A 24,097-nucleotide genomic window follows, 5' to 3' on the forward strand; every position below is an offset into this window, starting at 1 on the left:
GATGTTGTAGCAACTTTTATAGGGAAAGAAAATCCCACATCCATTTTCATTTTCACAGTTATTCTACATACATATAAAGATATGTGTATATTTGTCGCCCTCTCTTTTTCCAAATGCCACGATGCATGTGCGATGTCGATGTGATGGTCTTGCTCTTGCCATTGTGTATGTTGTTGCGCGCCTTTTCTAACTTTCTCTCCCATTCTACCCGTGGCTCTGTGCCACTCTATATTGGAGAAATGAAAAACTCCAATACATCCTTGTTTCTAACACATTCAACCATAATCGCAGGCGATTTATTTTTCTTCTGACTACAGCGTCGGTGTGCAACTGCGTGTGTTTGTGTGCGTTTGCGTATGAGTGTTGGTGTATTTGGACGTGTTCGTCATATTGGGAAAAAAAAATTTCATTCAGCTTTTGTGATGACGACACACAACAGTTTAAAGCCATGCATTGCGCAAACGAACCGAATTGTGGTGGTACACACGTTCATCTCGTGTAGAAACGCCGTACGGAAATGATGAAGTCAAACAGCGGCTTTCAATGCAATGCAATGTGCTTGAGTGAGGGTTTTAAGAAATGACGAAGGAGGTTTCGTTTTTCTCACTCGCTCTCCCTCTCTCTGACTTACTGTGTCCGCATTAGATCCGCATCATATTGTGCGATGATTTAAATAAGGAAAGTATTAAGATAACATAGGTTAACCATTAATCGTCCTGGGAAATTAACATAGAACTGGGAATATCATAAAATTCAATTTACTATTGTCGACTTTATGTTTAATTTACATAAAAACTCACACATTTTATTTTATCATTTTCATTTATACATTTGAAAGGATAAAAAACATATTTATTTATTATTGGAGCTAAATATAGTGTAAATGCAGCTTTTTGAATCAAATTAGAAGCATTGATAGTAGGAATTCCCTTAAATATCGCCAGCGCCACACGGTGGAATTTCGCTGAAGATCACTCGTTTGACATGAACCCATGTAACACTATACTGCCTTTCATGCAATGTTTTGACTATATTGGAAATGTGAACAAATACAAATTCAATGCCGAAAAATGAAATTGCTTCAATTTTAACTTAAAAAATTGAAATTACCGCAATCAAGCATGTAAAAAAGATAAAACATAAATATCAATAAATAAACCGAAAGTATTTATCATTCGAAATGATGTTATAGGGGAAACATTATTGTTGTTGACGTTGACTGTGTGTACGCGTTTGAGTATAATGTATGGTGGCGGCGCTCAGGTGACGTGTTAAAAAATATTCGTCTGTCAACTTCTCTCATTCACATACATTTGCCATCGTCGTAGTCAATTCTGTTTTCTTTTAATTTTTATTTCAATCAAATCATATTCAATATAAATATTATTTTAACCGAAAACTTAGAATTGACACGATCAATTAATTTAAAAGCGATAAAGAATGAGTTCGTTTAAACGTGATAAGAAAGAGGAAGAAGATGGTGAGTTGTACTTGTTGGCATTTCGTAATAAATTTTGATATTTAACAAATGTTGACTCTGTTCAGTTAGAATTTATTGTTTTTTCACAAAAAAAGTCATACCATAATTGAATAAAGTGTGATAAAAATATTAAAATGTTCATGTTTTCATTCAAAATTAGGAAGTGGCAATCCGTTTCAAAACATCGACAAAACATCTGTATTGCAAGAGACTCGGACGTTCAACGAGACTCCAGTCAATGCTAGAAAATGCACACACATCTTAACCAAAATTCTCTATTTAATAAATCAGGTTTGTTTATTTCACATTCAGCAACAAAGTTCAAGGTGTGAATATTCTTTAAACTTAACTTTCTTCTAAAAAGGGTGAGGTGTTGGCAGCGCGCGAAGCGACCGATTGTTTCTTTGCAATGACAAAACTATTCCAATCAAAAGATGTAGTTTTGCGTCGCATGGTCTATTTGGGCATCAAAGACCTTAGCTCAATTGCCGATGATGTTATTATCGTGACCAGTTCGTTAACTAAAGACATGACAGGTATTCCATCATTTTTCTACCAATGACAAGCATAAAACTTTTTTTGTTTTTTTCAATTTTCGCAGGCAAAGAATATTTGTATCGTGCATCGGCCATTCGTGCATTGTGCAGTATCACCGATAATACAATGTTGCAGGCGGTCGAAAGATACATGAAACAGTGTATCGTGGATAAGAATGAATCGGTATCGTGTGCGGCCTTAGTGAGTTCAGTGCATTTGTCAAATACATCAGCTGACGTTGTAAAACGTTGGGCAAACGAAGCTCAAGAAGCATTGAACAGCGATAACATAATGGTGCAATATCATGCCCTTGGTCTTCTTTATCGCATTCGTAAAACGGATCGATTGGCTGTTTCAAAATTGGTTAACAAATTGACACGTCAAAATCTGAAAAGTCCATACGCGCTATGCATGCTAATTCGAATTGCATGCAGATTGATCGAAGATGATGATAATGCCGGCGGCAATTCGGAAAATGCCCTCATGGAATTCATTGAGAAATCTTTGCGTGAAAAGAGTGAAATGGTCGTTTACGAAGCGGCCCATGCAGTTGTCAATCTAAAACGAACCACAACACGTGAATTGGGACAAGCCACCAGTATTTTGCAATTGTTTTGCAGTTCACCAAAGGCAACACTGCGTTTTGCGGCCGTACGAACAATGAACAAAGTGGCTATGGTACATCCAGTTGCGATAACAACATGTAATTTGGATTTGGAAGGTTTGATCACCGATTCAAATCGTTCAGTGGCCACTTTGGCTATAACAACATTGTTGAAAACCGGTGCCGAAAGTTCCGTTGAACGTCTTATGAAACAGATTGCCACATTTGTTGCTGAAATTTCAGACGAATTTAAAATTGTCATTGTGCAAGCAATTCGAGCACTATGCTTTAAATTTCCACGTAAGCATTCGATTTTGATGAATTTCTTAAGTCAAATGTTACGCGAAGAGGGCGGTTTAGATTATAAAACATCAATTGTCGACACCATGATTACGATTATCGAAGAGAATGATGATGCCAGAGAAGTTGGCCTATCGCATTTATGCGAATTCATTGAAGATTGTGAGCACACATCATTGGCCGTACGCATTTTACATTTGCTGGGCAAAGAGGGACCATTCTCAAAACCATCGAAATACATTCGATTCATTTATAATCGTGTTATTTTAGAAAATGCAACAATTCGTGCGGCGGCCGTTTCAGCATTGGCTCAATTTGGCGCTGTATGCCCGAATCTATTGCCGAACATTTTGGTATTGTTGAGCCGCTGTCAAATGGACACAGACGATGAGGTTCGGGACCGTGCTACATACTATTATACAATTTTGAGCAGTGGTAACGCCGATCTTAATAAAGTTTACATCACCGAAAAGCCGGCTCTATCGATTCCATTGCTTGAGAAAGCATTGCGTGATTATCTGCAAACACCGTGTACTGAAACATTTGATTTGTCATCGGTACCAATTAGTGCTCCAGTTAAAGAAGAAGTTCAAAATGATGCTATGATTATAACCAATACAATTCCAAAAGCACCGAAAATAACACGTGAAGAAGCAAATGCCGAACGTCTATCACAAATTCCGGGCATTCAACGATTGGGACCGTTACATAAATCATCAGCATCCGTACAATTGACCGAAAATGAAACCGAATACACCGTTCAATGTGTTAAACACTGTTTCAACAATCATATGGTATTTCAATTCGATTGTGTCAACACATTGTCCGATCAATTGCTTGAGAATGTTCGTGTTGAATTAGTGGCGCCGGAAGGTTTTATCATGCGGGCGGTTATTCCATGCGCTAAATTACCGTACAATGAAACCGGTTCGACTTATGTGATTGTCGAATTTCCACAAGATGTATCCAATTCAGCGGCCACATTTGGTGCAACACTGAAGTTTATTGTAAAAGATTGCGATCCACAAACGGGCGAACCAGATTCGGACGATGGATACGATGACGAGTACATGCTGGAAGATCTGGAAATCTCTGTGGCCGATCAAGTACAGAAAATTACGAAGAGTAACTTTTCAAATGCTTGGAGTTCGGCCGAAACAGATGGTAAGTTTTAGTGAGAAAAAAACGTGTTAAAATTTGAAGCGGAAAAATACTTAATCAAAATCATGTCTTTTATTGTAAATTTACAGCGTGGGTTGAACTTGAAGACACTTATGAATTGTCTGCTGTGAATACATTACAAGATGCCGTAAATTCGATACAAAAATTCCTTGGTCTGGCTGCTGACACCGGTTCCGGAAAGGTCAACCAAGGTGTTCATACACATACGCTGCTCAGTTCCGGTAAGTAAACAAGAGGAAAAAAACACACCAAACACAAAGCATCTATCATCAACAATGATAAATGTGATATTGAACTGATAAAATGTAATTTGCTTGCGGGCCGCAAATAATCACATTTTATTATTGTTGGCAATTTTAAAATGGCCCATAACAATAATGAAGCCATAAACTGCAATGAAAGTTATCGCCAATCTCACACACACTCAATTTAATATCAATAAATTTTCCGCTGTGATTGCAACCATAAATATCGAGAGCCTTTGTGAGGAAAGAAAAAAAAAAACAAATAATGTGTGTGCAATATTCAAACGTGAAGACAGAATAATAATCAAACGAGTTCGATGGCAATTTGTTGAGTATCATGTTGCACACATTTTCTATTTAGTATAGTGTCTCTCTAGTGCTTGATACGAACGAAAGAAGACATCACTTTCTACATGCATAAAAAACGATATTCCGAACACTTTTTATTTGTTCGTGTATAAATGATGCGAATGATATTGGGCAAGCGTGTACAACAACAAGAAGGCAAAGCAATAACATGAAAACCAAAGAGTAACATCAACGTGCAGTTAGCGATGTCTTAACCAACATGTGTTGTGTGTCTCGTATGGCTGTGTGAATGTGTCAAAGTGATTTGCTTGTTTTCGTTCATGTTTTTCACCTTCTCTCTGTCTCTCTTGCTAGCTCGCTCTCTTGCTTCTTCTTTCGTGTATTTTTCTCTTTCTTTTATTCACGCTGTGTTCAATGTGCAACCAATAAATATCATTATCATGGGCTTGAGAGATTCATTATGTACGTAAAGGCGATGCGATGTCATTACTTTGTTGTGATATTGACATTTAATGCAATTAGATCATTAACAATACCATCACACATGTGAAACGTGTATCAAGTATCTCGGTCGTGATTTGAGAAAAAAAAATGTTGTTCGAAATCTCTTTTGTCTATGGTCTGAATGAAAGGCCCTTTACGTGATTAAAATCAAACCATACAATCGATATCAAGTGCCATTATGTTCAAGTCGAATCGATTGGTTCACTTTTAAAATGAATCAGCTAACCAGCAATTGACCAAAATAGGAAAAGTGTTTGAAATGACCGAAAAACGGTAAAAGAAAGTCGAATAGATGCAATCAACTGATATCGTTTGACGCATTCAGCTAATTTCGAATTGATTTTAATTGTAGGATGTCAAACGTTCATTCATCAATACGGCCATTTCTCTGTAGAGTTCATGGTGTGTTTTTTTTTTCAAATTCCACGTCGTTTATCAAGTTGAGAAATGCCTTGCGGCAAACATCAATATCAGATTCGCCTCTTTCCATGCTCTCGATTCAATCAATTTTAAATACTATCGGGGCAAATGAAGCGTTTATCTTCATGTTTTTTGTGGAAATTTAGACGTCGAAATGTTCACCTGGATTATTTATTAAGTTCAAACTTTTCCGCTTAGCGGTAATCGACAAAATCTCTCGATGGAATTTTATCTGCTGATGCATCGAGCGTACGGTAAATAGCTGTGCACAATTTAATGCACCGTCGATAACCAAAGCAAATATAGTTTATAGCGCGCGAAACAAAGGAGGGAAAAAACGTTGGTGCGCATTACATAAATAATTATCGTTGTCAGCTTTCAATGACACAGACTAATTTGTACAACATAATTTCTACTTAGTTTTGCAATGAAACCAAGTCGATCGAAATGCAAGTGCACATTTTCATGCACATTCAATATTTCACATGCACACACACACACACACACACCCATGCACTCACATCGGACCACTGTGCATTCGCTTGGCATCGTATTATTGGAGAAAATTTATTGCTCGCTTTTAAATCCATGAACGTGCGGTGCGGTATAACACTAATCACCAATTACATTGTATCGTCGCAATGCTCTTCACTGCATACCTTTTTTGACGACGCGTGAATGCGGTGCTATTCATTCACACTCACCGCCTGTCTCTACGACGAGGAGAAAATGTTATAGACGATGGTGTATAAATTGATTGCTGAAGAAGTTGCAGAAAAGAAGGAAATACAGCGTAAATTTGTGAATGCCACTGACGATAATTATAGAGTCCATTTAATTTCATTTAATTCAAATTCAAAGACACAACCAATAACATGCAATACAAACTCGAAATACTACATAGATGAATTCAAAACGGTGCATTTTGAGTGTGTATCGATCATCTTTGACATGCTTGAATGGTATGAATTACAATTTGTACCGTTTCCCATTTCATTTGTTTTATGACATGTGATTTGGGAAAGTGATCGATCGAAAATTTCAAATCAGGCATTTCACCCAGAAGTACATTTCCATATAAATCATTCGATTTGAATTCGAGTGAATATTTTCTCATCAAGAGCGTTTCGCAACCGAATAAATGGGGCGATGCAATTTAATCGTGAGCATCGTATGCTTTAATGACATATCTTTGATTTCGATCTCGTTTTTTGCGCATTGTTATGTGCGGACCAATTTCGACGGTGGATTATGAAACTCCTTTTTTCAAATTCTCTTCCTCAAATGAAAAGTGTCTGATTTCGTCGCATGCATTGACACCGTATGAAATCCAATACCCGGTGTATTCCTATTGTCATTGATTTCTTTTGAACTCGTTTTGTTTGCAACTTCGATTACGCGTCTCTGTCGATTTTTTATGTATTTCTTTCGCCTCGGCTGTTCGGTTAACGAAAGCAACGAAATTTAATACCTACATTGAACGAGTATTTAACGAAGACGTATTTATTTTGCACACACTTAATAGAGATAACAGTAATGTTCGTTTTCCCATCGACAATATGTGAGTGAGCATATAATGGTTCGACAGAAAACAACATTCCAATTGAATCGGTGCGCCCTTTCTCTCTATGGTATGCAATGAAACGAGACTGTTGCAGACAACTGATATGTCATTTCTCATTCTTGTTTAACGTTATCGAATCGATTTTTCTATTTTCTATTTCGTTAAAATGTTTGTTCGACAAGTAAATTGAATGACAACTAACGATCGTTTCGAAAATATTTCATTTCAGGTATCTTCCGCGGTGGACACGAGATATTGCTGCGCGCAAAATTAGCCTTATCGGATGGTGTAGCAATGCAATTGACAGTTCGATCAACGAGTTCCGAAGTAGCTGAGCTAGTTTCATCCGCGATAGGTTGATAATTATTATTCGACGATGGCCGGTACGAGTACGAGTATTGTGGTTATTATATGAAGTTAAAATTACTGTAAAAACAAACAATTCATATTAAATAAAGTAAATATAGAGAGTCGTTTTCCAAAAAAACTCAACGCAAAACACATAATAACAAAAATGAATGAGAAATTAATAATTGAAATCAAAGAGCTCTAGAGACAAATTTATGTAGGATTATATATGAAAATTGATTTTCACCGACATAGACTTTAGTTTGCAATTATTTTTTTCGGTTGAGTTGAACAATAATTATGATTCTTTCTCTCTGTTCCCATGTAGCTCATTTGCGGAGTAATTTTTCCGATGGCGGGTCTGTGCGGAGTTTGGCGGAGATAGCATGCAAACGCTGTTTGTACGAGTTCAACAGCATTCTTTGCTGTTTATAGATTTATTTTGTTCAAACGAACATCTTAGAAGACGTGACACACAGCTAAGTTACTAATCATCTGCGAAAGAAGAGAAGTGATGTTACGCTTGAACACACAGCGCTTCTATACTATCTCCGCTGAACTTCACACAGTCCCGCCATCGTCAAAATTACTCCGCAAATGAATTATATGGGATGCGAACATCTCGAAACAATTGTTTTTTTTAAGGAAATGCTTAAATTCCAGAAAGATTTATTACTACTTTACATTCATTATATATTTCAATAAAGAAAAGCATTCAAATAAATTGGTTATATGCATTTTTATTCGATTTTCCTAAGCAGACGAATATTTTGAGAAACGACAATACAACACAATGTTCCAGATAATCAGATACTTTTGGCTCCATTCACATTGTGGATTGTGCATTGATAACAACGAGTCTAGTTATTTCGTAAATAATAAATGAACGTTTTCTTTGATCCTAGACATTTGCTTTATTGGTCGTGCCTTCAAAAGTTTTGAAAGAGACGCAACAAACGCAAGCAAAATTGAATGATTATTTGATTTAAAAAAATTCTTCTTATTGAAGAACATGCACGTAATTAAATATTCTCTTTTTCGATGAAACAATCTTTTGTACGACTTTGAAAAGTTTCCGTCTGTATGTACCTATAAAATTCCGTTTTTCTATGAATTTTGTCAGTCGGGTAGAATTTGTGGTTTGAATGTGAATCTTCTTGAGTATCTCGTAACTGATGTTTTTGAAGATGGACTCTCCGCTTGTTTTGAAATGGCACATACAAGTGTTCAAGTTATGTGGATTGTGGCCACCAGAAAATGGTTCAACTTTGTACAACATTTGGGTGATTATTTTCAATGCATTCGTTAGCATCGGGTTCCCAATATCTCAATTAATTTGTGTATTATGGGTGGAGTCAGTTGACGTTGCTGTTAATCATTTAATTATAACAAGTAGCATCTCTATGGCAGCTGTCAAAGGATTGAATGTGCTGGCGAAAAAGAAGACGTTTGTTCAGTTACTTCGTTTGATGACTGAATTGGATGCAACGGTCACAGCTGAAGAATATGAAACAATTTTTAAACAGAAATTCGTGCACTCGGATCGATTGCTTTTACTATTTTGCGTCAATTATATTGGATCTTGGATTTGTGTTGCTGCTCAAGTAATTATATCTAGTCCGGCGGATCGATTGTGGTCTTCAACGCACTTGTATCCGAGTGAATTTCTGCATCAGCATGGCATTTATATCGGTGGCATTGTATTTCAGTCAATTTCAAATTTTTGTTTGGTATTTGTCGATATTGCTGTTGATACGTATCCAGCGACATTACTTCACGTTCTCGGTGGTCATATCGATGTTTTAAGTAAAAACCTTCGAGCACTGGCCAAAGAATGTTCCGAAGCTCACGAATATCGAAATCAAGAAAAAAACTTGTTTAATCTTTGTAAGAAATTTATACTGATCACAAGGTTTGCAAAGTGAATTTATTAATAACAATTGTTTATAGAATTGCAAATAAATAAATGTCTGATTGCTTTGAAAAGGTATTCGGAACTATTGGAGAAAATCCTGTCTTTTGCGTTGTTTTCACAATTTGGCGTAAGTGGATTGGTTTTGTGTACGTGTGCCTATCAACTTTCTATGGTAATTTTTTCCAAATATTTTTTTTTTTATCCAAAATATTTGGATAAATGGCTACATTCGTAATAAGAAATCGTTGTTTTCAGGTTAATCCAATGGAAGATACATTCAAATTACTTTTTTCGGCTGTTTATTCGTTTGCCATGATCACAGAGATTTTCATCCCTTCTTATTTTGGTTCGGCGGTGTATTTCAAAAGTGAAAAACTTTCTTATGATATATTTCAGTCAAATTGGATATGTGCCACGGAAAAATACAAACGATCCATGCGCATTTTCGTCGAACGAATGTTAAATCCGATTTCGATTTATGCGGCCAGCGTTTTCATGCTGAACCTCATTACTATGCTTAAGGTAATTTTATCTTGAACAATATTTCTTGTAATTTTGATGATAAAATGATTTTTTTAGATTTTGAAGACGGCCTATTCGATATTTGCTATGTTGAAAAACACACAGAAATAATGATGAAGAAATGAATATTTCATTATTATATTATGTGAAAGGTTATATCACTAAAATGGAAAATCTTCTAAAAATAATATAATTAATTCAATGATGCAACGAACACTTTATTTATAATTGTACACTGAAATACATAAAATGTTAAAAAAAGAAATGAAGCTGCTATATTGGATATCATTCCTCATTTCAACTTTCATTTGAATGCGAACTATGTGATTACCATTGAGACTAAAACTAAGTAATATTAAACACTGAAATTCATTTCTCACTCAATACGAGCTCATAACAAGAGAAAACAAAATGGGTCAGAAGCTTCTTCGATTTGCAATAAAATATGCACTGGTTTTTCGTTAGAATAAAATGAAAAATCCACATTTCACTTTTTTAATTTGTTAGAGTCTGCTTAATCAACATAAACATCCCGCTTAAAATCGAACTGAAGATCGAAGATGAAGCCACGCATAAGCACATTGAAGAAGACCGAAAACTTCTGATACAGGCAGCTATTGTACGTATTATGAAAATGCGTAAAATTCTCGATCATCAAAGGTTGGTCAGCGAGGTACTCACACAACTTTCGACACGATTCAAGCCTAAAGTTTCTGTCATCAAGGTACATACATAGCAAACGTTTAATGCATTTAATCTATTTCTTTTACAAATCTAACTCATGCATTTTGGTTTTTTACAGATATGTATCGACATTCTCATCGACAAGAAATACTTGGAACGGAACAAGTATCTAAATAACACCTACAAATATCTGGAATAATTTCACTCAACTTTGGTCGACATTAAAAAATGGACTTCTTTTTTACTGCTATTAAGTCATACTTTAATAAATAAATAAAGAAGAATATGAATAGCATATGGAATAAAATGTCTTTATTATTAGTGTTTTTGTTAAGTGAATTTTGATTATAAACTTTAAGTTCAAAACACAGTTCACTGAGCTTATATCCTTTAATAGCGTTTGTCAGGTCACGGTAATTTTTATGTGAGATGGCGAAGTATTGATTTGACACAAATAACGGAATTGACTAAGTTTTCATCGGAAGGGAGGTTTGTATGCACACCTTCGTAACAAAATAAGTTCTAATTCGTAGGGTATTTAAAAAAATTCCTCCGATTTGCAATATTCATTTGTTTTTATCTTTTTTAATTTGTTAAAGTCTGCTTTAAAATTATGTTTTCAAACAAACGTAAATTTTGTCTGTAATTTCAACCTTATAAAAGATGCATGGCTTCATTGATGTCATACCAAAGTAGAGCTACTCAATCAAGGAATACATTAAAATTGACTTGTACTTTCTTTCTTATTTTTCCATTTACATTTTACCGACTGTTTATGCATTTTCGTGGTTTGTTCTAATTTAACTCATGAAATATTTTGATTTTTTCCTAATTGCTTTCGACTGTAGTACAGAACATGCATGCAATTATATATGTCTTTTCAAAGTCGATCTCAATCTCTCCGTATAAAAGTCCATTTTTCCACTGATTTCGGCAGTCTAGTAGCTACTGTGTGATTTGAATGTCAATTTTCTTGGAAGATGGATTCTCGACTTGTTTTGAAATGGCACATAAGAGTGTTCAAGTTATGTGGATTGTGGCCACCAGAAGATGGTTCGATTTTGTACAGCATTTGGGTGGTTATTTTCACCACACTCGTGAACATTGGATTTCCAATATCTCAATTAATTTGTGTATTATGGGTGGATTCGGTTGATGCTGCTGTTGATCATTTGATTATAACAAGCACGGTTATCATGGCAGTAGTCAAGGGATTGAATGTTTTGGCGAAAAAGAAAACGTTCGTCCAATTACTTCGTTTGATGAAAGAATTGGATGCAACGATCACAGCCGATGAATATGAAAAAATATTCAAACCAAAATTCGTGCACTCGGATCGATTGCTTTTACTGTTTTGCGCCAATTATATTGGATCTTGGATTTGTGTTGCTGTTGAAGTAATTATGTCTAGTCCGGCGGATAGATTGTGGTCATCAACTCACTTGTATCCGAGTGAATTTCTGCATCAGCGTGGCATTTATATTGGTGGCATTATATTTCAGTCGATTTCAAATTTGCTTCTGGTTTTTGTTGATATCGTTGTTGACACTTATGGAGCCTCTTTACTTCACGTTCTTGGCGGTCATATTGAAGTTTTAAGCGAACAACTTCATGCATTGGGTAGAGACTGTTCCGAACCACACGAATATCAAAGGCAAGGGAAAATTTTGGTTAATCTTTGCCAGAAATATATACTAATCATAAGGTATCAAAAAGGTTTTTTTTTATGTGATTCAAAACAAGTACAAATGATTTATTCTTTTGAAAAGGTATTCGGAACTATTGGAGAGAATCCTGTCCTTTGCATTGTTCTCACAGTTCGGCGTTAGTGGATTAGTTTTATGCACTTGTGCCTATCAACTGTCTGTGGTAACATTATTCAATTTCAACACACTTTTATAGTAATTTTGAATGTTTAAAACATTGATTTTTCAAACAGGTTAGCCCAGTGAAAGACACATTCAAATTTCTCTTTTCGGCTGTTTATTCGTTTGCCATGATCACAGAGATTTTCATCCCTTCTTATTTTGGTTCTGTGGTGTACTTCAAAAGTGAAAAACTTTCTTATGACATGTTCAAGTCCAATTGGATAAATGCCTCGGAAAAATACAAACGATCCATGCACATATTGGTCCAAAGAACTTTGAAACCAATTTCCATTTATGCGGCTAGTGTTTTCATGCTGAACCTTTTCACGTTGCTTAAAGTAAGTTGATTCTTCTTATTTAACAATTACGTTCGTGATGTCATGATTAATAACATTTTCAGATTTTGAAAACGGCTTATTCGATCTTTGCTATGTTGAAAAATACACAGAAATGAGATTCGCTATTGTAGAAATGAACATTTGATATTTAAACCTTGAATAAATTGATGTGCATACCAACCATTAATGGAAATATATACTCCTTTCAAGGGTTTAATTGTGAAAAACTTATATTATTTACAGCACCAAAGAATATTCGCACTTCATTCTAATAGAAAGAAGTTAGTGAAGAAACTTAAATGAGCATTGCAACATGATGTCTCGTAACCTTTTATTAACAAAAATAGAAAATATTAGAGATGAGCTCTTCAATTTAAAGAAAATCAACATTTATTGTAATGGAACGAAGTTAGTAGAGAATGGATTTCCATTTCGTGGCATTTTGAAAATTATAAAATCAAAAATGTTGCACGAAATATGGAAAGCCTTCTTGTTATTTATTATTCATCCGATGAAATTCAAAAATCTACTTAATTCCTTAAAAAACATGTCTTTGGTTATTCAAATTTATCAAATATATTGTTCGATATATGTTGCCTTATTTCAAATCTACTGCGTTACTGAAATTAACATAAATATCAACGTTTGTTTTCTCTCTTTTTTTGTAAATTGGAGGCAATTATGTGAAAATAATGTCAGTCGTTTTATTGAACTTTACCTTGGGGTCTTTTCTAACAGAAGAATTTTTCGGCTTATAAGACCCGCTTCGCACTAGTATCTTTAGTCAATCAAGTTCAGTCCACTTTCGTCGCAACAACGAGACAACGACAGCAATATCATTAATTTCCATTTTTAACAATGAATTCTAGAACTGTTTTGAAATGGCACATCAGAGTGTTCAAAATGTGTGGATTGTGGCCACCAGAAGATGGTTCAATTTTGTACAGCATTTGGGTGGTTATTTTCACCGCACTCGTCAACATTGCATTTCCGATTTCTCAAATAATTTGCGTTTTGTGGGTGGATTCAGTCGATAAAGTTGTTGATCATCTGATCCTTTCGAGTACTGTCGTAATGGTAGTAATCAAGGGACTAAATGTTTTGGCAAAAAAGAAGACGTTTGCCAACTTACTTCGTTTGATGAGAGATTTGGACGCAACCATAACTCTGGAAGAGTACGAACAGAATTTTGAAGCAAAATTTAAACATTCGAACGCTTTGCTGTTGTTATTTTCGATTAGCTACTGTTCGTGTCAAGTATTCGCCACCATTCAAACGATCATGTCCGAACCATCACAAAAACTGTGGACATGAACTTACTTGTATCCAAGCGATTTTCTTCATCGTCGTGACATTTATGTGGGGGGACTTATCTTTCAGGCGACATCAAACTGCTTTTTGGTTTTAATCGACATTGTTGCAGACACATACGGACCGATTTTAATTCATGTACTTGGAGGTCATATTGAAGTTTTGAGCAAACGTTTTCAAGAACTTGGTAAAAATTGTGAGAACATTGATGATTATAAACACCAGGAAAGAGTTTTGATTGATCTCTGCAAGCGATATCTGCTGATCATAAGGTTTGGAAATTTAATTTAATAATTGATTAACTCCAAAAGGTGCTTAAAACTACTGCAGAGTATAATGTCATTCGCTCTATTCTCGCAATTTGGTGTAAGTGGATTGGTTTTGTGCACGTGTGCTTATCAACTTTCTGTGGTAAAAATTTGTTTTGAATTTTGAGTCAACTCTCTTTTTGAAATGGGCAACGTACATTTTTAACTTTTAAACCTTTTAGGTCAGTCCAACAGAAAGCCCGTACAAATTCATCTATATTACATTTTATTCTTTTGCCATGATCATTGAAATATCTGTTCCTTCGTATTTCGGTTCTTCAGTATACTTCAAAAGTGAAAAACTTTCTTATGGCATTTTTAAATCAAATTGGATGTATGCTTCTGAAAAATACAAACGATCCATGAGCATTTTAGTCGAAAGAACTTTAAGGGCAATTTCCATTGTGGCCGGCGGTATTTTTATGCTCAACCTAGATACTTTCCTCAAGGTGAGTTGGTGAATTTTGCGCAAATTATACTCGAAATTAAAAATGTTTTTTTTTAGATTTTAAAAATGGCATATTCGATTTTTACTATGTTGAAGAAGATTTAGAACGGATTCTACCTCATTTGGATAAAAAATCATATAATTATTTTTTGATATAATTTTTAAAGTCCTTCATGTCAAGGCGCAAAATAATTCAAAATATTAAGCGAAGAAATAATTTCATGTCTCTATTGAAAACTTGAATAATACACTCAATAAGCTTTTAAATATTCATGTTCGCGCATAACCGATATAGAATGAAATGAGGCTGACAATGTTATGGTGGTTAAAACTGTTTTCAGTCATTTGAAAACAAATATTCTATCCTTTTAATTTTTGGAAATCTACTTTATAATTATTCATTGGAAAAACGATATTTTCAAACAAACGCAAATTGTCTTTGTGAATTCAAATCTATTATTTGAAATGAAATAAACTACTAATGTCTATTCAATCAAAATCGAAGGTTTCCAATTCGGAATATAGTTTACTAATTTTATTGCCGTAGCTTTTCCTGGTACAATTCACGATGAAAAGGAAAATGTATACTATTTAAGGATTCTGAAAAATTAAGTTTCAAGTTAATAGCTTATATAATATATTGTCGACTCTAAAGCTATAGGGAACACAAAATTAATTCAAATTAACGAGAAATGATTGAAAATTGATTGTATGGAAAAGTAGAAAGTGATTTTCAAAAATCGGTTCGAACTATCGAACTTCGAATTAACAAGGATAGACTGTACTTTAGGTTATGAGTAGTAAAAAGCAAAGACGATTTTAAAGCTTGATTATATGTCAAGCAAAAATGCATTGATTTATTTCTTTGATACAAAAGAAGAGAGCTATTTCGATTTGATACAATCAAGGATGAATTAAAATTGGCTTGTTTTTTATTCCGTATTATTCAACTATTTGTACTTTGTAATCAAATATTTTGTGGTTTTTGTCCATGAAAATATTCTTATTACGTATTCAAAGCTAGATTCAAAGGGTGTCCTTCAATTTCTACCTATAAAAGAGCATATTTTTCGTTGATTTTGCTAGTATGATAACAACAGTGGTTTAAATCTTTTGAATATTCGAACATTTACTGGAATTTCGATTTCAATTCTGGAAGATGGATTCTCGACTTGTTTTGAAATGGCACATCAGAGTGTTCAAAATGTGTGGATTGTGGCCACCAGAAGATGGTTCAATTTTGTACAGCATTTGGGTGGTTATTTTCACCGCACTGGTCAACATTGGATTTCCGATTTCTCAATTAATTTGTGTATTATGGGTGGATTCGGTTGATGCTGCTGTTGACCACCTGATCCTATCGAGTACTGTCGTAATGGTAGTAATCAAGGGATTGAATGTTTTGGCAAAAAAGAAAACATTTGTGAAGCTACTTCGTTTGATGAACGATTTGGATGCATCGATTACAACTCAAGAATATGATGATATATTTAAGCAAAAATTTAAACATTCAAACGCTTTGCTATTGTTATTTTCGATTAGCTACTGTTCGTGTCAAGTATTCGCCACCATTCAAACGATCATGTCTGAGCCATCGCAAAAACTGTGGACATCAACTTACTTGTATCCAAGCGATTTTCTTCATCGTCGTGACATTTATGTGGGGGGACTTATCTTTCAGGCGACATCAAACTGCTTTTTGGTTTTAATCGACATTGTTGCAGACACATACGGACCGATTTTAATTCATGTACTTGGAGGTCATATTGAAGTTTTGAGCAATCGTTTTCAAGAACTGGGTAAAAATTGTCGGAAAATTGATGATTATAAACACCAGGAAAGAGTTTTGATTGATCTCTGCAAGCGATATCTGCTGATCATAAGGTTTGGAAATTTAATCTTTTATTTATAATTGTGACATGTTAAATAAATAATTGATTAACTCCAAAAGGTGCTTAAAACTACTGCAGAGTATAATGTCATTCGCTCTATTCTCGCAATTTGGTGTAAGTGGATTGGTTTTGTGCACGTGTGCTTATCAACTTTCTGTGGTAAAATTTGTTTTGAATATTGGGTGAAATCCTTTTTTGAAATGGATTCATTTCACATTCATTTTTTAACTTTTAAATCTTTCAGGTCAGTCCAACAGAAAGCCCGTACAAATTCATCTATATTACATTTTATTCTTTTGCCATGATCATTGAAATCTCTGTTCCTTCATATTTCGGTTCTTCAATGTACTTCAAAAGTGAAAAACTTTCTTATGGCATTTTCAAATCGAATTGGATGTATGCTTCTGAAAAATACAAACGATCCATGCGCATTTTAGTCGAAGGAACTTTAAAGCCAATTTCCATTGTTGCATGTGGCATGTTTCAACTCAACCTGGATACTTTGCTCAAGGTAAACTTATATAGAGCTGCCCACTGAACCGACCGCTTCATGTTCGTTCGGGTTCATTCGAATTCGAACCGAACATAAACGGTATATTTTCAATTTTAAACAATCGAACATAAACCTGAACGAACTTAGTTGAGATGATACTTAAGTTTAAAATGTATTCCTTTTATAGATTTTGAAAACGGCCTACTCAATTTTTGCCATGTTGAAGAAAATTTAGAAAGAAGATGGATTTTAAAGACTTACAGAGTTAAAATATAACATCGAATTGCGTGTTTTAAATTCATGTATAGTGAATCTATTTTGATGAATTGGAATTCAATTACCTAATTGATATTAAACTGAGGTGAACGATAAAAAACATTTACAATATGAGACAAACATATACACAATATTGATTGTTGACATCACGATATTTGTAATGAATACCGCTTTTATGCGCAGCACTGTGGAACCTTTTGTTGCCACACAAATCTATGTGTGAATTCAATTCGAAAGAAAAACTACGTCAACGCATCAAACAGCTTCTGCTTTTCTTCTTCTTCAAGTTCCAGACTTTTGATTTGCACAAAAAATATAATGTACGACACCATTGCACTCAAAATCTAAAATTTATAAAAATATATATCGAAAAATTCAGATGAAATCATAAATATATTAAATTTACCGAATATAAAAAGTTATTGTCGAGCTCAAAGATGCCCCCAACCATAAAGCCCTTTTTCTGGTGCAGTAAATAAATTGAAAACATTTCAATCTACAATTGACAATAACAACATAAGTTGCAATAATTTTCCTCTTGCTATCGAACACACAATCAAAGAACATCTTACCGAACGTTGCAGTCCAAGTGGAAGTTTGTTCAACGAACCCCTGTAAATTATTTTCCCTACTTTGTGCAATTCTCGCTTCAATGTATTCACCGGGAAGAAAATGAAAATCATATCCAGAATGTTGAAAAAGCATCGGACGCCGCTGGTAATTATGAAATCCATATCCTGCTTTTCATTTGAATTCATATGGTCGATCAATAAAAAGAGCTGCACAGAAGAAAAAACCTCAGAAATTTGAAATTCAAAATCGTCATTAAAATGTACCGTTGATGAAAGATGAGCGAATGTTTTCAGAATCGAAAATATTGTTAGATTTGACGATATTTCTTCACAATATCGTGTTAATTTGTAAACTTTTGCATGTAATTTGGTCAGTGTATCGAATCTTTCACTTGTGTCCGGGAAAATTCTGAATCGAACCTTTGGCGATACTATATTGTATGCTTTGTTCACATTATTAATACATTCGGAGAGTGCTTGATTGATGCGTTCACATGAAATGATTTGAATGACGAATGTTGTTTGCAATCGTATGACTGTATTGGCCATCACAAGATCGGGTACAAAATACAATATTTTATAAAAAATCGGTACTGTACTTAACACATCGTTGTACTGGTACAATTTCCTGGCATTTAAAGCCGTATATCCCAAATATAAGTAAAGAAATCGAATCACGAATCCAATGTTGTATCTCTTTTATCGTTGCAAAGGGTTTTACATTCATCAAATGTTGAAAGCGATAAATTGAAATAGTTTAGATGTCTTTTCGAATAAAATGCGATTTGAATGTAAATAGCAACTGTGAATAAATACATCGCAATATGATTCGTTACTTCGATGAAAGCAAGGACGCTTCCTTCCGACAGCGTTTTTGTTTTAGATAAAATCATTATGATTGCAAGTGGATAGGTTACGGTGAATATGCAACCACAAATGAATGAATATAATCGCCAAAAATTGGATTTTGACATTTGGCGCTTTTTAAAATCAAAACTCAGAGCCAATAAGCCAAATTGGCGAGGTATCACCAAAACTAAGAATGAAAAATAATTCAATATGGGCGACACCGTGTTTGAACTCATTTTGAATCCAAAATAATGTTAATAAGCACTTTTAAGAACTGATTAAAATACGTTGAACTTTGGAACGTACGTCGGGTGAATACCCAGCAATTGAGAGATTAGATAAAAATGCAACTATTCACCAGGTTTTATGTTACAAACCAAATATGGAATTATTCAACTCGACACTAGAGCCCGTGAATTAACTTTAATAGCATGTTCAAGTATTAATTCACTGCCAAGTAATCAACTAATGCATTTTAATATATTTAATTCAGCGTATAATGGCCCAAGCCCAGCTATTATTATAAGCTAAATTGAATTGCTGTTGAATAGAATAGTCGAACATTAAGACAAAGAGTAACAATGATAAAACCGCTAATTAAATATTGTGTGTTACCAATTCTGTGATTTGTTCCATTACTAATATAATATGTGCAATCATTTTAATAGTTTCTTCCCACATTAATTATCATTAACTTTTGGATGTGCAATGGAACATTATGAAAATTGCTAGGGAGGCATTAGTGATTTTTGTTCATTTGAAAAATGACGATCAATTTGTCAAAAATATTGAGAGAATTCAGGAGGACCCGAAACGCACGTATTTTGACCTCCCGCTATGAACCAAATTGATGCAGCAATTATGAAATTCTAAAAATAGATTTGCTTCGTTTCAAATTGCTATAAATAGGGTTGAGAATTTCAAATCGATTTTCAGTAAAAGTAGTTATATTCAATTCACAATTTGAGTTTTTTGTTTTTCAAAAATGAAGTCATTTCTCGTGTGCTTGTATTTGTGCATAAATTCAATAAGTTGTATTAATATTTTGAATAAAAGTGATAATGAAGCACAAAATTTGAGGGTAATTTGATGAGTCTGATTTAAATCAAAAGTGTTGTAAATTAATTGAAATTGTTTGAAGGCAGGATTTTTTGATTTTCTATTCGGTGACCAGTCAACAAAAGTGGAAACGTGCAAATGTAAATGTGGAGTACCGAATCGTCGACAACGTTTACTTGGTGGCACTGATCTGAAACCGTATGAATTTCCATGGATTGGACAAATCATGATTAAAGATTCGGCACCGATTGAAGCAACGCTGATCAATGATCGATTTGTTATAACAGCCGCTTCGACCATTTATGGTTATTCGCCGTACAATATGAAAGTTGTTTTGGGCGTTTACGATAATTGTTATGCGGACATTACATCGGACACGTTTAGTGTTTCAAGTCTAATAATTCATCCGGAATTTCAGTATATAACACGCACCAACGATATAGCACTAGTACGGCTCAGTACAGTCGTGCCATTTGAGAAGCGAATCTCACCTATTTGCTTACCAACACCCAGTAAAAATCTTTTTATATTTTTAAATGATATTTTGAAATTATAAATCTTTGCTTATTTCGATTTTAGAGATGAATTATGAGCGAAAAGTAGCGACGATTGCATCATGGTTTGAAGGTAAATGGATGTGAGTCATTTTTTTGTTGAAATAAATCAATTGTAATTTTCTGAAGGGGTTACATCGGACGGTTATGAAACATCCTCGTGCCAACCGAGAAGAATTGATTTGCCAATTGGTGAGCACGAAAGCTGCACAAAAGCCACTCAAGAATCACAGGGTTGCGTTGGAGTTGTTGGTTCACCAAGCATACTTTGTAGAGACGATGCCGGCAGTGGAGTTCTTTATGGCACATCAGCGGGATATTATGAGCTGATTGGCATTTTATCTGATTATCAAAGCTGTGCAGCAGCTTCTCTGCATACTGCTCCAAAGGACGATGATCTAAGCTTACCCATATACACGAAAGTGGACAGTTACTTGGAATGGATTTTATTTCAAACAAAAGGTTCATGCTACTGTAATAAAATTTAATAAAGAACTATTATAATAAAAAAGATCATCTTTAATGAACGAAAGTGTGTTGTTTCAATTTATATCCAAGTTCACTTTTTCATAACCAGTTTTTGCAAAGCTCATTGAAATCGCTTTGTGAATAATAATACGTCATGACTCATGAGTTGGTAAATATTTGTTACTGAGTTTTGAGTACTTTCTTTTCTTTATTTTTACCACGAATAAATCTTATTCGATTGAATTTTTGGATCGTCGTTAAGAATACGTAGAAATGGTTGTTTACTATTTACACAAGTTGTTTCGAACAAAATGTGGCTAGCTGACAAAAAACTTAAATATATCTTTGGCGATGAAAAATACAATAGCGATCTGTGGAAGTGGTGACAATGAATCGATTTTATCTTTTACACTTTCGTTCGGGGATTTTTGCGTTGTTATAAAAATACTTTTGTATCTTTTTAAAGAGACAAAGCTATTACGTTTTACAATTCCTTTGCAAATCATTCAAAGATTACCAATTAGTTGTACGCAGAAACACGTAAAGTTTATTTTGCATTTTATTTATCTCTATCATGTGTTATTTACTCAATTTATAATTTTATTGCATACATGCGTTGCTATTGAAATAAAAAACTGAAATAACAAAACACTTTGTTTGAAAAAAGTGGTATATAAAATTGAAATTTTTTCGATCTTTTCAGTGTGAAAACAATCGCGTTGGTATTAAAATGTCGAGAAATTGTGGTGGCATGATCATGCTTGCCGTAATCGTTTTCGTCGTGTGTCTCATAAATTCTGGAGAGAGTGTTGAGTACAAAATAGTGAAGACTAAAAATGGGGCTGTTCGAGGTATTAGTGACACGACAATGATGAAAAATGTCAGTTTCTACTCGTTCAAAGGAATTCCGTATGCAAAAGCACCTATTGGTGAACTGAGATTCAAAGTGAGTTTTATTATGAAGAATATGAAAATATGTGGAAAATTATAACAGAATGTATTTTCAAGGCTCCTGAACCAGATAAATCGTGGGCTCCAGCAATATTGAATGCTACCGCACATGGAAAGAATTGTTTGAGAACAACTGCATTTGACAATGACACCCAATCGCAAAGCGAAAATTGTCTCTTTTTGAATATCTACGTGCCAGGTTTGTACTTAAATTATCGTTCATTGAAATGGCTGCAATATTATTGTCGCTATGATTTATTTTAGCTGATGTTCAGCCCGGTGAAAAGTTAGCTGTTTTGGTGTTCATTCACGGTGGTTCATTTTTGGCTGGTTCTGGCGACGATGATTTTTACGGGCCCGATTTTATAGTCGAAAAGCGTACAATTTTGGTTACATTAAACTATCGGTTGGGAATATTCGGTTTCATCACCTTCAATGCCCCAGAATACTCCGGTAATATGGCATTGAAAGACCAACAATTGGCATTGAAATGGACTCATGAAAATATTGAAAGATTTTCGGGTGACCCGAACCGAATTACTCTCTTCGGTCAAAGCGCTGGCGGTGTTTTGGCCAATTTTCAAATTCTATCCAAAGAATCACGCAAATACTTCCGTAATGCGATTGTTATGAGTGGAACAACTGACAATATGTGGGCAATTTCTGATTCGAATAAACTCTTTGATTTTGCGCACAAAATTGCACGTGAAACGGGCAATCCACAAGAAACTATAGATGGATTGATTAAGTTCTTCAAACAGGCACCTGCCGAAAAAATCGTTAATTACTTAAATGATCCATCATACGTTCGAAGAAATCCCCTTACCATTTATGCACCAATTATTGAAAGTAAGTATGTTCTCAAATATCTTTAACTGTTACTTTACGATTTTTTTCTAATTCCGAATTCAGAGCCGGATGCAGTTCGACCATTTATCACTAAATATCCTGAAGAAATCTATGATGAATGCAATATTAATACTGATGTTATCTTTTCACTGTGCTCCTTGGTTCGTATCGCAAATATTCAATCGATTTGGCTTTGATTTGATTTGATTGCTTGTAGGAATTCGTTACATCTTATGCATCGGAAACACTAATTTCGCTGGAAGAACTTGATCGAAATTTCAGTTTGCCGTTACCATTCAGAGAAGCCATAGATTTATCGTATGATTCGCCGGTAAGTGCCAATCAAATAAATCAAAGTAAGAGGATTATGTAAGCGTAAAACATTTTCCATTTTATTGAAGGAATACAAAAAATTGGCTACTGAAATTCGTCAATTCTACTTTAAAGATGCTGCCGTCAATGAACAAACTTTAAAGCAATACCTTGAACTTTTTTCTGATGTTTATTATGGATATGGAATCGACAAATCAGCAAAACTACATGCCGCCAAATCATCTGCAGATGCATTTTTATATCAGTAAATCGATCTGTTCCGAAAAATTATTTTTATTATAATATGTTTTGTTTCAAATAGATTTTCCGTCAAATCAATATTGAATCTTTCCACACGAATCAATCCAAATGCTAATCTGACCGTATATGGGGCAGGCCATGGCGATGATTTATGCTACATATTCGGGTATTTTTATAAACCTTTCTAAAGCAATTATTCATACTAATTAGAATTATTTTTCTAAAATCAGTTGCCGACAATATCGATCATTTTATAATGAAGTTTTCAGCACGCCAAATGATGAACAATCGAAGGTCAGCTTGAAAACATTTGAGGATATGTCTACATTGTTTACGAATTTTGCCAAATATGGGTGAGTAATATTCAAGAAAAAATGAAAGTAGTGTAAAGAATAACAATCCGTTTGTTTGAAATAATTCACAGAAAACCGATTCGGAATGGTAAACCGATCAAAGGATTCAAACCCATTCGAAAGAATCGAGTGAATTTTCTTGATTTCACCAATGATGGTTTGGCACTTGGTGTAAATCCAAATAAAAAAGCCATCGAATTCTGGACGTACATTGGACAAGAATTAAATGAAATAGTTACATAAATTTGAATAGAAAGACTAAAATAAATGATTTTTATTTTTTATTTCAATTTTTGACATTGTATTAACACATTAAAACAT

The 24,097-nt window shown here is 34.3% G+C and overlaps 4 protein-coding genes across 5 annotated transcripts; 3 read left to right on the forward strand and 1 right to left on the reverse strand.

Annotated features, from left to right (window-relative positions):
* Nucleotides 1-1,267: 1,267 nt before the first annotated feature.
* On the forward strand, nucleotides 1,268-7,644 carry LOC116349385 (coatomer subunit gamma). The gene is made up of 6 exons (XM_031780789.1): nucleotides 1,268-1,480; nucleotides 1,641-1,771; nucleotides 1,845-2,016; nucleotides 2,082-4,085; nucleotides 4,172-4,324; nucleotides 7,375-7,644. The coding sequence occupies exons 1-6, from the start codon at nucleotides 1,441-1,443 to the stop codon at nucleotides 7,503-7,505; spliced, it is 2,631 nt and encodes an 876-aa protein (XP_031636649.1). The 5' UTR covers nucleotides 1,268-1,440; the 3' UTR covers nucleotides 7,506-7,644.
* A 10,146-nt stretch (nucleotides 7,645-17,790) lies between these two features.
* Nucleotides 17,791-18,669, reverse strand: LOC116349290 (gustatory receptor for bitter taste 93a). Its single transcript, XM_031780656.1, has 4 exons — nucleotides 18,385-18,669; nucleotides 18,121-18,327; nucleotides 17,955-18,044; nucleotides 17,791-17,892 (listed from the first exon to the last, which is right to left on the reverse strand). Exons 1-4 carry the CDS (start codon nucleotides 18,667-18,669, stop codon nucleotides 17,791-17,793), a joined length of 684 nt encoding a protein of 227 aa, XP_031636516.1.
* A 1,273-nt stretch (nucleotides 18,670-19,942) lies between these two features.
* Nucleotides 19,943-21,070, forward strand: LOC116349291 (proclotting enzyme-like). The gene is made up of 4 exons (XM_031780658.1): nucleotides 19,943-20,050; nucleotides 20,111-20,540; nucleotides 20,608-20,655; nucleotides 20,712-21,070. The coding sequence occupies exons 1-4, from the start codon at nucleotides 19,955-19,957 to the stop codon at nucleotides 21,068-21,070; spliced, it is 933 nt and encodes a 310-aa protein (XP_031636518.1). The 5' UTR covers nucleotides 19,943-19,954.
* Nucleotides 21,071-21,765: 695 nt separating this feature from the next.
* On the forward strand, nucleotides 21,766-24,066 carry LOC116349373 (esterase B1-like). Of its 2 annotated transcripts, none has more exons than XM_031780775.1 (9): nucleotides 21,766-21,996; nucleotides 22,059-22,200; nucleotides 22,266-22,850; nucleotides 22,914-23,011; nucleotides 23,068-23,206; nucleotides 23,298-23,427; nucleotides 23,485-23,589; nucleotides 23,654-23,776; nucleotides 23,848-24,066. In XM_031780775.1, the coding sequence occupies exons 1-9, from the start codon at nucleotides 21,781-21,783 to the stop codon at nucleotides 24,017-24,019; spliced, it is 1,710 nt and encodes a 569-aa protein (XP_031636635.1). In that variant the 5' UTR covers nucleotides 21,766-21,780; the 3' UTR covers nucleotides 24,020-24,066. The 2 variants fall into 2 exon arrangements, with proteins under 2 accessions (XP_031636635.1, XP_031636634.1); XM_031780774.1 differs by having other exon boundaries at nucleotides 23,068-23,181; nucleotides 23,252-23,427.
* Nucleotides 24,067-24,097: the final 31 nt, after the last annotated feature.

This window comes from Contarinia nasturtii, unplaced genomic scaffold (assembly GCF_009176525.2).
Source record: "Contarinia nasturtii isolate CC-2019 unplaced genomic scaffold, AAFC_CNas_1.1 Cnas_scaffold_2861, whole genome shotgun sequence".
NCBI classification, from domain to species: Eukaryota; Metazoa; Arthropoda; class Insecta; order Diptera; family Cecidomyiidae; genus Contarinia; species Contarinia nasturtii.